The sequence below is a fragment of the Arachis hypogaea genome, chromosome 9 (genome assembly GCF_003086295.3).
Source record: "Arachis hypogaea cultivar Tifrunner chromosome 9, arahy.Tifrunner.gnm2.J5K5, whole genome shotgun sequence".
Classification (NCBI taxonomy): Eukaryota; Viridiplantae; Streptophyta; class Magnoliopsida; order Fabales; family Fabaceae; genus Arachis; species Arachis hypogaea.
The window spans coordinates 106,628,484-106,642,288 of record NC_092044.1 but is presented as its reverse complement, the minus strand read 5'-3'; the positions used below and the strand labels follow the sequence as shown (position 1 = coordinate 106,642,288).

Sequence of the window (13,805 nt, the reverse complement as noted above, 5' to 3'; positions counted from 1 at the left end):
ATCAAAATTAAATTCTATAATCTATACAAATAAAATAAAATAAGATAGCAAACAGAAACTTTACCCATTTCATTTTATCCACATCCCAAATTCCAAATAAACAAGAAAGAGACACAAAAGCATGAAATTGCACAAAAGCTTGTAATGATATGCATTATTTATGCAACAGCTTCACCTCCTCCCATGAAAGGTGTTTCCATTCCTGATTTAGCCATAATAGCCACAGAACTGAAGAGAGAGAAAAATCAAAATCAAAATTCAAAGGCATAAGAGAAAATTGAATGATCCTCCACCATCATTCCTTCCCCATGTGATGTGCCACCTCTTCCTCTTCAATTCTTCCCATTCCTCCTCCTTAATCTTCCCCTTCTTTCTCTTTCTATCTCTAAGCATAGGGTTTTCAAATTGGGGAAAACAAAAACAAACCTTAAAGCTGAAAACTTTCACATTGTAATCACGCAATTCGCTTCGCCCTTTTCTTTTTGATCCAAAAGGGGTTCTGGGGTTGGTCTCCGTTTGACCGCACGTCTCCCCAGGTTATTTTCTTTAGAGAGAGAATGTGATGGGAATGTTAGATTGGGAGCTTCCGTTTTTTTGAAAAGAAAAGAAAAAAATTGTTTTTTGGCAGCTGAGAAATGTTGGAAATGGAGAAGGATTTTGATTCAAAGTTGAAGATTCAGGGGAATTCTTCCTCTTCCAATGGTGGTGGTAGTGGTGGGAATAATGTACCGAGATCCAAAAGCTTTGCTTTTAGGGCTCCTCAGGAGAATTACACCATTCAGGACTTTGAACTGGGCAAGATCTATGGCGTTGGCTCTTATTCTAAGGTATGACACGTGGAATTATGATTTTTTTAGTTTCTTTTTTTGGTGCCTGAAGGGTTGATATTGGTTTGCATTTTATTTATTTATTTATTGTTTATCATTTTTGTAATTTTCTGGATGTGCTTTGCTGGGTGCATGAATCCTATGAATGATGCTGGGGCATTATGATTTTTCTGTCGTTGTTTTTTATTTTTACTTTTTTATGGTTAGGATAATTGTTGACGGGTGTTGTGCAGTAGAGATCATAGATAAACATGTTATTGTTTTATGAAACGCCATTTGGTAGCTATATTAGGAAATTTCGATTTATAAGGAAGGTTCTTTTTTGTATGCTTTGTCATGAATACAACAATAAGCTTTATCCGGGTTGGTTGCATAGATCAAACAACGCTATTGAGCTTTATCCTATATTATGTCTATAGTGAGTGAGACTGTTTACATGTAGATCTTCTTTCACCATCTCATATATGTCTTTTTGGGTCTTCCTGTACCATTCGACCCCTGTCTACCTTCCATCTCATTCACCTTCCTAATTGGATGTTTTGTCGATCTTCTTCCCACATGAATGGTTGCTGAAAAACCTGTTATGAAGATTGCTTGGAGTTGCTCTTCTACAACAAAAACTATTATATTTTGTGTACTAGTTTCATAGATTTAGATTTGGGTGCCAACATATTTTCTTTAAAAAAATAAATGGAGCCTAGATGTTACTTATGAAGTGATTAATGAGTGGCACTTAAGTTGCACTGCTAGAAGTGAAGGAAATCGGCGAAGCACCTGAGCTGCATTTTAATAAACACTTTCCTTTGCTTTTCTTTCTCAACTGATTTTCCCACTTTACATATACTTTCTTTGGCTTGTTGTGGTGGTAGATTTCAATTCTAGTTGTTTCAACAAAACATTTATCTTATTCTTTTAACCCTGTAGGAACTTGAATTTTCTATAGTTTGAGCATATAGGATTTTTTTTTTCTTTAGACCTTTCCCCTGGGAGTAAAGGATCCAAACATCTTTCTTGTTATGTTTAAAGGTTGTGAGGGCAAAGAAGAAGGACACAGGAACTGTGTATGCGATGAAGATCATGGACAAAAAATTCATTACTAAAGAGAACAAAACAGCCTACGTGAAGTTGGAACGCATAGTTCTCGATCAATTGGATCATCCTGGAATTGTGCGCCTATATTTCACATTTCAAGACACGTTTTCTCTATGTGAGTATTCCTGGATGCTTTTTCTCTTTGTACTTGCTTCTGCACTCTCTTACTCCTCTCTGCGATTTCTTCTCTACTTTCTTCTCCTCAAGTTTGCCAGGGTGGCCTATTTGCTATTTGACATTTTATCTCCTTTTTTTTTCGCTCTGTTCCTTTTTCATTCGAGAAGACATGGCACTTGAATCCTGTGAAGGTGGAGAACTTTTTGATCAAATAATCAGGGTAAGCTAACATAACACTTGAAGGCATGTGTTCAATGTGCTGCAGTATATATCTTGTTTGGAAAGAAAATTAAAAAAATTTCCATGGCACCTGCTGAAGGTGTGTTGGTCCCATAGGACAGAAAGTTTATTCCTATGTTAGGTATTGATGCAAAAACAATTAAATCATGACTTGCGCTTTGATTTTATTATGCTCTTTATAGTTTTCCATTGAGAGAAAAATTTTCCCTGGGGGTTCCCAAGATTCAAGATAAATAAATATGATATCAAACTAATTTAGATGTCTCATATCAAACTAATTTTTTGCCTTAAGCTTCCATTCTACTGATTTGACTGGATTGACTAACTGTCATAGTAAATTTGTTCATAAAGTATTATTCTAACCCTATCTAACCATAGTTTACAGTATGAAAGTATGAGTATGAGATGTAATATCTACATATTGAAAACTAATGACCTTGTTCCCCATAACAAGATTCCTTTATTATAAGTTCAATTCTTGTAACCTAATTTGCTTCCTTTTTGTTAGAAGTTGATCATATAGACAAGGACATTTTATTTTTTAAATACTAGTATTATATTTTGTTTTCAGTGAAAATTTACATGATTGTACAACTGAAATTTCCAATGGATCATGGCAGTTGTTAAAACTTAAAACCTCTTATATGTGTTGCTGTGGCTTTTTGGCCTCTCCTTTGAGAAATATTATAATTTCAGTATTATTTAAAATTTGGGAGTCATAGACTCATAGTATGCAAGTCAGTATCACTCAGGATGTTTTGTTACGGCATGATATCTACTAGCAAGCTTTTTCGGTTCCTGAATGCAGAAAGGACGTCTACCTGAGGATGAGGCACGGTTCTATGCAGCTGAAGTTGTCGATGCTCTCGAATACATACATAATTTAGGATTGATACATCGGGATATAAAGGTAGTTCTGAGTCATGCTTATACCACATCTTTGTCATATATGTCCTTGTCTGAATATTAAGTTTCTCTAATTGCAGCCAGAGAATTTATTGCTTACAGCTGATGGACATATCAAAATAGCCGATTTTGGGAGTGTGAAGCCTATGCAGGATAGCAAAATCACTGTCCTTCCAAATGCAGCATCTGGTAATCGAAGAATACTGAGAATAGTGCTTAGTAATGTTTTTAGTAATCCTTGTATATAGTCTGTTTCTTTTATTGTAACTTCTATTAATTGATATCACTAAATACTTAAAATTGATATTCATTTATTTTAATTTCTAGATGACAAAGCCTGCACATTTGTGGGAACCGCTGCTTATGTCCCTCCGGAGGTTCTTAATTCCTCTCCAGCAACTTTTGGGTAGGGACCATGTTACTATTCAGTGCTAAGATAATATTATTTCTTATGCAAGTTTTCTGTACATATAGATTGATTTTTAATTTTAGCTTAGTTCAATAATTTGTAAATCAAGATTATATTTGACAATTCAATTTTCAAGTTTGTGCACGCACCGAGTTTCCTTATCAGGCTTTTGTTCCGTGCTAGTTCCCGATATAATAACATTTTCCCTTTACTTCTCTCAATATACTACCACAGGAATGACCTCTGGGCACTTGGATGCACATTATACCAGATGCTTTCAGGAACTTCGCCTTTTAAAGATGCAAGTGAATGGCTTATATTCCAAAGAATTATAGCTAGAGAAATTCGATTTCCTGATTATTTTTCTGATGAAGCAAGAGACCTTATTGACCGGCTACTGGTTAGTATTTCTATGACCCTCTGCACAGAAATCCAAGCTTCTCTAGTGCTCTATCTAACTTATCTGATCGCAACACTTTACGAAGCTATCATCTTCCTATTTCGGCAATCTCTTTTCAGTACATATCTTGACATACTAGTACCATAATGCAGACTGAACCCCAGGATTGAAGTTTTTAAGTTCTGGATTTTGTTTATGATGATGTTAGGCAATGCTGTGTAAACACATGTTCGAAAGCTTTTCTTTTCAATTTTTTTTTAAATGTTGATTGAGGCATTGATAATCAAATTTGTTCCCCTAAACTCCAAAGGCTCTAGACTTGTTTTTTTCCAGAATAATAGTTGATGCTAGTAATATATATACCAGTGTTTTTTTTTCCCCTTCCAACTTTTGGCATCTTTTATGAAATTTATGAAGTGTTAGTTTTTGACAGTATTGAAATTATAATGCAGGATTTGGACCCCAGAAGAAGGCCAGGTGCAGGACCTGACGGTTATGCTGCTTTGAAAAGGCACACATTTTTTAAGGGTGTTGATTGGAGTAACATAAGGGCACAAACTCCACCAAAACTAGCACTGGAAGCTGGCGTATGACTCTGATGCTTTGCTCAACATCTATTTTTTGTCCACCTTATTTGTTAAGATAAAGAGAAAAGAATCTCTAATTCTCATATTATTTTCACTTTTAGATTCAGTCACCTATTGTAGATGAAGCTCAGGATGCAGCATGGAGTCCGTCTCATGTCGGTGATGGTTATGCAGCCTCGGCTAGACAGCCTGATGGTGCTCCATCATCGTCTGAGGGGAGCGTAACCAGACTAGCTTCAATCGATTCCTTTGATTCAAAATGGTATGTGCAAATCATTTTGTTTCTTTGTATTTTTGCATGTCCGCAGTTACCTATAGAAAATGTTCGCATTTAACAGGCAACAATTTTTGGAACCTGGGGAATCTGTGCTTATGATCTCTATGGTGAAGAAAATACAGAAACTAACGAGCAAGAAGGTGCAGCTTATCCTAACTAACAAACCAAAGTTGATCTATGTGGACCCGTCGAAGCTAATTGTCAAGGGAAATATAATATGGTCTGATAATCCAAATGATTTAAGCATCCAAGTGATTAGTCCATCAAATTTCAAGATATGCACAGTAAGCATTCTCTTTTCCGGAATATCTTGTTATACAACTCGCACTATTACAAATATAGAAAGCAGTAAATAGAGGCTAGGTGTTAGACTTCAAGATTCGAATGATATCGACAGATGCTTCCTCCAATTTCGAAATTATGATTGCAAGCATGCACTGCCAAATGTTCTGAAAGAATTTTGAGTTTGTGTTTTTATCTGTAGGCATCTTAAATCTATTTTGCTTTGGAAATTTATTTCATGTATTTCTTACTAAGTGTAACTATGCAGCCGAAAAAGGTGATGTCATTCGAGGATGCAAAGCAAAGAGCACATCAGTGGAAAAAGGCAATCGAAGGGCTTCAAAACCGGTGAATTCATTCTGGTTTTGAGAAAAATATTCTTTCTGCTATCTTTGTAGTGTTCAGCAAGGAATTACAAAAACAGTTTGACTGCTCAACAAATTATTCATCAAAAGAAAAAATGAAGTTGCAGATTAAGTTCTGCTGAAATCTGGTGCAAAGCTAATTCCTCACTACAGCTTAGTTGAGTTTGTCATGATTTTTCCAATCTCTTTCATATGCTTCAATGGAATATATGATAAAAATGTGGACGATGTTCTTATTGTAGGCTTTGTTGGAGGGTTGGAATCAATACTCTGTAAGAAAAAAAAAAAAATTCAGTTATTATTTTTTTTTCTAAATAATATCTTCTGAGTTGCAAGATGATAGCAAATTTTAGTTATATACTTATATTATATAGCATATGAATAATTGAATTAAATTGCTCAATTTGTATCGTTGCTTCAGCCAATGATCACAAGGTGAAGCCAACCTGAAGTTTCAAGATGAAAAGGATGATTTGGCCCTTAGGAAAACTGTAAATAATTTTATATAGTGAGGCAATATAGTTTTAGGGATTGAATGAAAATGTTCTTGATTGTACTTGAGTAGAAATTAGATCACATTTTTGGCCATTCCAGCCAGTTTATATACTCTAATGTGTTTGGTAGTTTATGAGTAAAGAAAATACACTTGATTGCAAATTTTCTCAGTAACATTGAGTTCAGTAAGCCTGTGTTTGTTTATAAATACGAAACTTTGTGACAATGATATTGAGATATAAAATTATCTTTGATGGATGAGATATAGCTTATGACATTGTATTTTGAGACATTAAATTAGGTAGCATTTATTTTTAGGGATCGGAATTGAAATTAGAGATTAGAATTTAGTATTGTGTATGATGGTTAGAGAATTTTAATCTTATGACAATTTTAGTTCGAGCAATGCTAGGGGGCCAGCAATTTTTGTGATTGTTAGCCATCAACTAGCCATCAATGATGATTTGATGGTGTGAGATTGGTATGAGATTTCATCCAATGGCTCACCTTCCCCTGCTGGTTACATGCTGGCCAAAATTCAATAAAACTGCTGGCCTCCTAGACTTTTCCTTTTAGTTCCTTAAATACCTCCAAAAAGTGGAGTCATAGGGACGGAAAAATTTTAATAACATTTTTTAAAAAAAATATCTTTAACTTTTTAAATTTTAAAGTTATTTTTCAATCGCTATATTTATCTTAAATTAAATATAATATTGAGATATAATTCAGTTTAGTATATTTGTATATTTTACATCAAATATAATACAAAGACTTAATTTAGTCTCTATCTTTTAATTTTTTTTTCAGACTCAGTTTCTCTTCCAAATGCAGTCTTAGTGTATATTGTGTCTTTTTTAACACAGTAACATAGATATGCTATTAAGATATATAACTTGTTTTTCTTTTTGTTATTTTTATTAATTTTTTATAATTATATTTTTTTATTATTTTTTTCATTATTTTGTAAAAAAAAAGAATAAATTAGATTTTTTATGATTTATTTTATTTTATATTTATTTTATTACTAAATAATACACAAATATTAATTTTGTGTCTTTGTCTTCTGTGTTATGTTCTCAATGTATATAATATGACATGACATAGGATAAACATATATACGAATTTTAAATTCTTATAAGATTTTAAATTCTGATAAGATACGAGACATGACATGCATATAAAAATATAAAGTATTTTTTAGATAAATTGTAATAATATTTTGAGATTTTATTAATATTAAAATATAAATTAACTTTTTTAACTATTTTTAATATCTTTTTAAGTTATATAAAGTATTTAATTTTTTTGTTTTAATACATAATATATATAATTTTTAAATTTATTTCAAAAATACATGTTAAGGATAAGGTTAAATACATTGACATGTAATGATATTTAAGTGTGATGGTATTTAGGTGTGTCTAAATATGTCAGGAGAAATTTTTTTTATTTTTTATTAAAACACAGCTGAACACAGAAGACATCCATGTTGGACGAATGTTGATCGTGTCATGTTCAAAATATGTTCGACATACAAACATTTTATTCTCAAAACTAATCTCAACCTGGAAACAAAGTTTGCTATGAATATAGCTTAAAGAAAAATAGAGCAAGATGATATTCCACTTTAAAATCAAACAAATTATGAAAATTTCATCGAGATTAAATTTTTTCTAGTATCCTTATATAATATACAAAAATATTATTTGTACACTAAAATTAGCCACTAATGTATTTATGTATAAATACATGTCTAATTTAATTTATTTTCAGTGTGTATTTGTATTCCAACATGTATTTTATACTTGTAGTTAATTGTAGTTAACTTCAGCGACTAATTTTAGTATACATGTAATATAATTATAAAATATAAAGTATTGAATAATGTTAACTATTTATGGTTAAAATTCAGGTATATGTCCTGGTAAGTGGTAACTTAGATCTCTAAATATTAAAAATAGTTTTGAATTATGTTGAAGATTTGGGATTAAACTATAGCCGTTGAATAACCAAAAGATACGAGTCCTTTAAAGAAAACAAGAATAATACCAAAAGATCTAAAAAAAAAAAAAACTTCAATTAGAAAAAAAAAAGAAAAGGAAAAAGAAGAAAACTTTATCCCTTCCCAATTTCCCATCTCATTAAAAAGCCTCCATGACATGACATCTGTTTTCTCCTATACAAATATAATCCCTTTCCAATCTGGTAAATGATTGTAAACACTGGCAACATTTATTTCTTAGAGCAGTTGCAGTGAAAAACAGAAAGGGAAAGGGAAAAAGGGTATGCATGCCACTTCATCAGATCCATTCCATGAAGTCAATGGCTGAAAGTGAAAGATGCCACTGCCATGGTAGCTAGTGGAACAGATATGTTGTCGTCTACCACCTTAGTAACTGGAAGGGACTCTACAATTGTTGCCACTAATGAAACAACAGCAACTCTTGACACTGTGCTCTCCCAATTTAACTGCATTAGTCCTGCTACTGAATAATAGTACAGCATCCTGCATGCAACATTAGCAAATTATATACCAGTTCAATTTTAATACACTTTTCACATTGTTAAATAATAAAATTTAGATGGTCTTTTGAAAGATAATTATTTTTTGAGATGTGGCGATATATGATTAGATTTCTGTATAAAACTTTTTTTTGGCAAGTGCAAGAAAATATGTGTCATTGTGTTGAATGTTAATGCGTTTTGGAGAAAATAAAGAGTGCAACACACTTTGAACTCTAAAATTTAAAACTTAAACCTTAAATCATTAACCATAAATAATAAACTCTAGACACTAAAATTCTGAAATCCAAAACCTTAAAGTCTAAACCTAAGGCGTAAGTTCTAAATTTTAAATCTGAGTCATTGAGATGAAATATAATAAATGGAGAGTTAAGATTTGTTTATTTAACAAGGAGTACAGCACTCGTTACTTAGTAAAGAGCGGATGAGCCATTGAAAAGAGTTAGATAAGAAGTATGTAACACACCCTATTGAAACCAAGAATCCAAAGACAAGCATGGATATGCTACCAGCCCAACTCTTCTTCTGATTGTACGGAATTTTCATGGATCCAAATCTTCTCCCAAGGATATCAGCTACACCTGATGAAAAACCACCATAAATTCACCAAAGTCTGAATTAGCCAAATTGGTAGCTAAAAGACAAAATTTAAATTGCAAAATGTTACAAAGTTGTTGTGAAAATACCATCCCCTCCACACATCATTGCCAACGAGACCACCCCAATTGGAGACTCACGCCAGAAAACAAGAGCACATAACATCAGCATCAGAACATAATACAGGGGACCCCTCAGCAATTCTCTGCATGTATGAAATGGTGAGTAATGAACAATAAATGCTTAAGAACTTGTCCATTGCTTTCTACAACTACTTCATTGAACCAAATAAAGCCAACAAAACGTGACAATGAATTAAATTGAATAAGGACAACAATTACTTGGGATCTCCTTCTCTAGTCACGGATTTAATCAGTCCTTCATCAGAAGCCAGTGAGAGACCATTCACCAAAAGCCTCAAAAGGTTCACAAATGGAACAAATGCAGCAAAGTAACGAGCCTCAGTGGAGTTGCTATCCTACCATTAATAGCATCAGCATTAGAACTTTCAAATTCAAACAAGGTGAAGTTGATAGTTGAAATCGTTTAGATGATTCGACATATTTGACTAAATTATCGTCTAATAGTTTTCAACTATCAATTTCGCATGAAGACATAACTGCGTGTGAGTCTCCGCCTTCAAACAAACCAATCAAAATAACTTTTTAATGTGCGTTCGAGAAACATTTGCAACCACTCATCATACGGTGATTTTTCCCAATTAACAGAAACCCTCCAATAGGCCAATTCCCACCACAATGAATGTCAAATTAAAGATTCAATCTTTATTAGAATTAAAAAATGGGTACCTGAAAATTGGCCAAGAAGCTAGAAAAAGCAAACCGGACATTATATGGACCAGCTTTCTGCTCAAACCCTGCAACCAATTTTCATATCCAAATGCAACAAGCTCAATTTTGCTCATCACCAAACAAAAACCCAAATTCAAACATAAATGGATTCATTGGCCTTCTTCATTGAGCACATGCAAGCAATGAAGCTGTGAACTTTGAGGGTCATACCTGGTTGAGAATGTTCCTATGAGTGAGAGCATCAAAAGCAGACACAAGAGCATAAGCGCCACCAAGAACAGCCACGGTGGCTCCGCCATTGTAGAAAAGATCATCCACAGGAACGCCACGTGGCACAACAAACCTGGATACCCTTTGACTCAAGCTGACGGGAACAGCAAGAAGAGGAGGAGGAGAGCACAAAAACCGGACATTATTATGAGAAGTGTCTTTTGTTGTTGTCTGCTTCACAAAGCTAAGGCTGCTGCTGTTGTTGTTGTTGTTCCAGTGTTGTGGTGGAGCAAAGAGGGTTGTGTCGGAGGTTCGGAGTTGGTGGTGGCGGCGGCAGTGGCGCACGGAGGAGAATGGAAGAAGATGGTGGTGGTTAGAGGATAATGTGAGGGATGTGAGGGTCATGATTTTTACAAAAAATGCCGCAAAAAAAACAAAGAAAGAAAGAAATGTAAACTTATGGATGGGGTTAAAATTTATGGTGTTTGTTAGTTGTTATTTATTAAAAATTAATATAAATATATAATTATTGTAAATTTGGTTCACTTCTCTAATATATGTGTATGTATATGTTTTAGTTTTGAGATGATTATTTACAAGTAAAATAAAATACTATGTTATCATATACATTATATTATTTACTGATAAATATTATATTATTTGATAATATTTAATAAAGATTTTTTTTAGCTGTCATAATGTTTTTTTTTAATTAACAAACTATTCAGAAATTCAAAAAGTAAAAAAAAAAAATTTATTTATTACAATAAAAGTGAAGTATTTACATAGGGTATAATTCTGTAGTTTTATTCAATCATGGAGTATGGGTGTGTTGTATGTACCAAAATGAAAGGAAACAGAAATGTCAGGCATATTGTGTGTGATGACGTGGATATCCATGCTAAATTCCATGGCTAAAAATGGGCTATGACAAAGGGTGAACAGAGAGGTAAAAAAATGAATTAGTAGATTTTTTTTAACATTTTGAGAAAAATGTTGTAACTTTCAGTTGTGGTGTGTGCTGGTCCCATTTAAGTGTAAGGATCCTATATGCTATATCTATAGACTATAGACTATGTAATTATGTATAATGTACCTTTGCAACAGTTACCTAGGCTAACATTGATGGGCTACCAAGATTTTATGGTTGATAGTTTAATTCCCATAAATGGAAAACTAATTAAGGTTAGCAATTCAAAGCTATTTTTATAGAAGATTCTTTATTTTTCTTTGACTTGTATTACAGTTTTAAAATAAATAAAAAATTTAATTATATTTTTTTAATTTATCATAATATAGTCAGATGATAGTTATAATTAAACTTTTGTAAGACTAAGAGATTAAAATTTTTTATTTTTAAAATTTATTTTGAACACTAAATTAGAATTTACTTAAAAATAATTTATTTCCTCCTTGTTTTGAAACACATAAAAATGAGTAGTTTTAGACTTTTACTTCATTTGAGAATTTCCATTCTCATATTTTTATCATTTATAAATTAAATCAAAAGAGATATGATTTTTAAATAAATTCTTATAAGATCCAAATTTAATATTTAAAATGTCAAAAATATTCCTATTTATAAGTGAGTGTTTAGTAAAAATAATTTTTTCAAAAGTAAAATCGTAAAATAAGAGAATTTCACGAATATAAAAATTATTTCAAATTAAAAAATTTAATTTAATTTTACAAATATATTAAAATCATTTCAAAACACGAAATTAAATTATAAATAAATATTTGTAATATAATAAAATTGTTTTCTCACATCAAAAAACTTTTCAAATACACTCTAATATATAAAATGAACAATTTTTTTAAATTTAGTAGCAATTTTTTTATTTATAGAGGATGATAAAAATTCAGTTGGACTCCGGATAGATATTAATATTTTACAAATTATATTATCAAATTCTCATGTATGTGTGAACGTTGTAAAAAGTTTAGAGAAGGGAGGTTGAATATATGACCTTCTTTTTATGTTACTGAAATAATCCTTTAAAACAAACTTTCAATTCTGATTCTGTTTGAACTCAGCAGCAAAAAATTTATGAGACCATTTATTTTTGTCTCGTGAATATCAGAAAACAGAACAGAGCAGAGAAGAAAGAAGCTGACACCATCATGTATCATGATTCAGTTGCCTTGTGCAATGCAACCTACATCCAGTCTCCACCACAACAGTGGTGGAATTTCCACTATAGTTAAAGTATTATATACACCAATTCCATAGGATTGACACAATCCTTTCACTCTCAAGTTCTAACCTAACTTGACTTGGTTATGCTAATACCTAACTCTTCACTCTTAGTGCTAACCCAACTAAGAAAGGAATACCTCACAGGTACAAGATACAAGACACAGAATCTACCTAAAGAAATCTAAAATAACTCTAAGCTTTTCACTCATGTGTATCTCTCTGCCTTTTTCCACTCATAGGCTCTTTCAATGACTCTCTCATTCAGCCTTTTACCTCAAGAAATTACAAAAAGATAAACATTGAAAAGTAAATTACAATCTGTAAAACATGAAGGAGATTAATGCTTCAACAGCCTCTTTGCTATGTGATAAACCAAATTTGCTTACCTCTAATTCAGTTTCTCATTCTGGCAGAATGCTCCTTTGACTAGAAAGCACTGTCCAAGTAGATGAACTTCTTTAGAGAGCTCTTCTCAGAACATACACCTCAAAAACACTGGTTATCTCTCCTTAACTTCAGAATGATGAAAAATCTCCTTTTGTATCTCCTTGCATGTTGATGAGTTGCTCTCTCCTAGGTCAACTCCTTGAGCTGTGTGCTTCCTGATGATTGGATTTTTGACGGTTTAGAATTTCACTAATGAAATCTCGTTGTAAAGTATAGTCTCTAAACCAACAATAATCCTTTCATACAAAAATTTTGTTTTTCACAAGTACAAACCCCTAAAATCTATAAACCGAAGTATTTAAACCTCGGGTCGTCTCTCAAAGGACTTGCAGGGTAGTGTTCTTGTTATTGGTTATGGACTTGTTTATTTTGGGGTTTTGGATGAGAAAGATGAATAGTAAATGGTAAGAAAACTTTATTAACAAAATGGTCTTGGCAATGTTTGGTTGTCAAGGGTCTTCATCATTATCACTAGCCACAAGTATGGTAGTTGCAAGGATTAATCCCACTTAGTCATCCTTAAATCAATTAACAACGGAAAGTCAAGTGAGTTATATCAATCCTAGTCCATAAATCCTAGCTTTCCACTAATTGGATTAATGAAGGCTAGAGTTAATGGCTATCAACTATCAATCAATTGGACACTAGTGACTCAAGAAATCCCAAGTCACCTTCTCAAGCCAAGAACATAGAATTCTACTCTAACATCCTCTCAAGCATTTCATCAAACACTTGGAGGGTAATGAAAGAAAGCATTTTTATTTGTAAGAATAAAAGGAATCAACAACTAACAATTACAAAGAATTAACAAAACAACAATCAACAACATCACAATCACATGAATTATCTCAAATTGCATTATTAAAAGAAAACAAAAGAACAAAAATATCTCAATTACAAAACCTAGAAACAAAATAAGAGAAATTACAACAAGAGGATAGGGATAGAGAGAAGAACCAAAGTGTAGCAATCGTCAATTGAAGGTAGAAGTAGAAGGAGACTTGAATTGAACCTAAAAC

General features: G+C 32.4%; 2 protein-coding genes across 5 annotated transcripts; one reads left to right on the top strand and one right to left on the bottom strand.

The window, feature by feature from the left end:
- Window positions 1–54: 54 nt before the first annotated feature.
- Window positions 55–6,159, top strand: LOC112711531 (3-phosphoinositide-dependent protein kinase 2). 4 transcript variants are annotated; one of them, XR_011866026.1, is made up of 12 exons: window positions 70–827; window positions 1,854–2,034; window positions 2,204–2,256; window positions 3,085–3,186; window positions 3,263–3,371; window positions 3,510–3,588; window positions 3,826–3,991; window positions 4,444–4,578; window positions 4,686–4,840; window positions 4,917–5,139; window positions 5,406–5,774; window positions 5,924–6,159. XR_011866026.1 is itself a non-coding variant. In XM_025764208.3 (11 exons), the coding sequence occupies exons 1-11, from the start codon at window positions 636–638 to the stop codon at window positions 5,487–5,489; spliced, it is 1,485 nt and encodes a 494-aa protein (XP_025619993.1). In that variant the 5' UTR covers window positions 55–635; the 3' UTR covers window positions 5,490–6,159. The 4 variants fall into 4 exon arrangements, 2 of the variants coding, with proteins under 2 accessions (XP_025619993.1, XP_025619994.1); XR_003811814.2 differs by having other exon boundaries at window positions 4,680–4,840; XM_025764208.3 differs by having other exon boundaries at window positions 55–827; window positions 4,680–4,840; window positions 5,406–6,159.
- A 1,952-nt stretch (window positions 6,160–8,111) lies between these two features.
- On the bottom strand, window positions 8,112–10,627 carry LOC112711530 (probable phytol kinase 1, chloroplastic). The gene is made up of 6 exons (XM_025764207.2): window positions 10,140–10,627; window positions 9,927–9,994; window positions 9,459–9,590; window positions 9,207–9,322; window positions 8,987–9,101; window positions 8,112–8,503 (listed from the first exon to the last, which is right to left on the bottom strand). The coding sequence occupies exons 1-6, from the start codon at window positions 10,542–10,544 to the stop codon at window positions 8,317–8,319; spliced, it is 1,023 nt and encodes a 340-aa protein (XP_025619992.1). The 5' UTR covers window positions 10,545–10,627; the 3' UTR covers window positions 8,112–8,316.
- Between the last annotated feature and the right edge of the window lie 3,178 nt (window positions 10,628–13,805).

Coding starts and splice junctions, on each gene's coding strand:
- LOC112711530 (XM_025764207.2), bottom strand. CDS start 10,544: ATGACCCTCACATCCCTCACATTATCCTCTAACCACCACCATCTTCTT. Junction 9,323..9,458: donor ACTAGAGAAGGAGATCCCAA/GTAATTGTTGTC, acceptor TCATACATGCAG/AGAATTGCTGAGGGGTCCCC. Junction 8,504..8,986: donor GGATTCTTGGTTTCAATAGG/GTGTGTTACATA, acceptor TGTTGCATGCAG/GATGCTGTACTATTATTCAG.
- LOC112711531 (XM_025764208.3), top strand. CDS start 636: ATGTTGGAAATGGAGAAGGATTTTGATTCAAAGTTGAAGATTCAGGGG. Junction 2,257..3,084: donor TTTTTGATCAAATAATCAGG/GTAAGCTAACAT, acceptor TCCTGAATGCAG/AAAGGACGTCTACCTGAGGA. Junction 3,589..3,825: donor TCCTCTCCAGCAACTTTTGG/GTAGGGACCATG, acceptor ATACTACCACAG/GAATGACCTCTGGGCACTTG.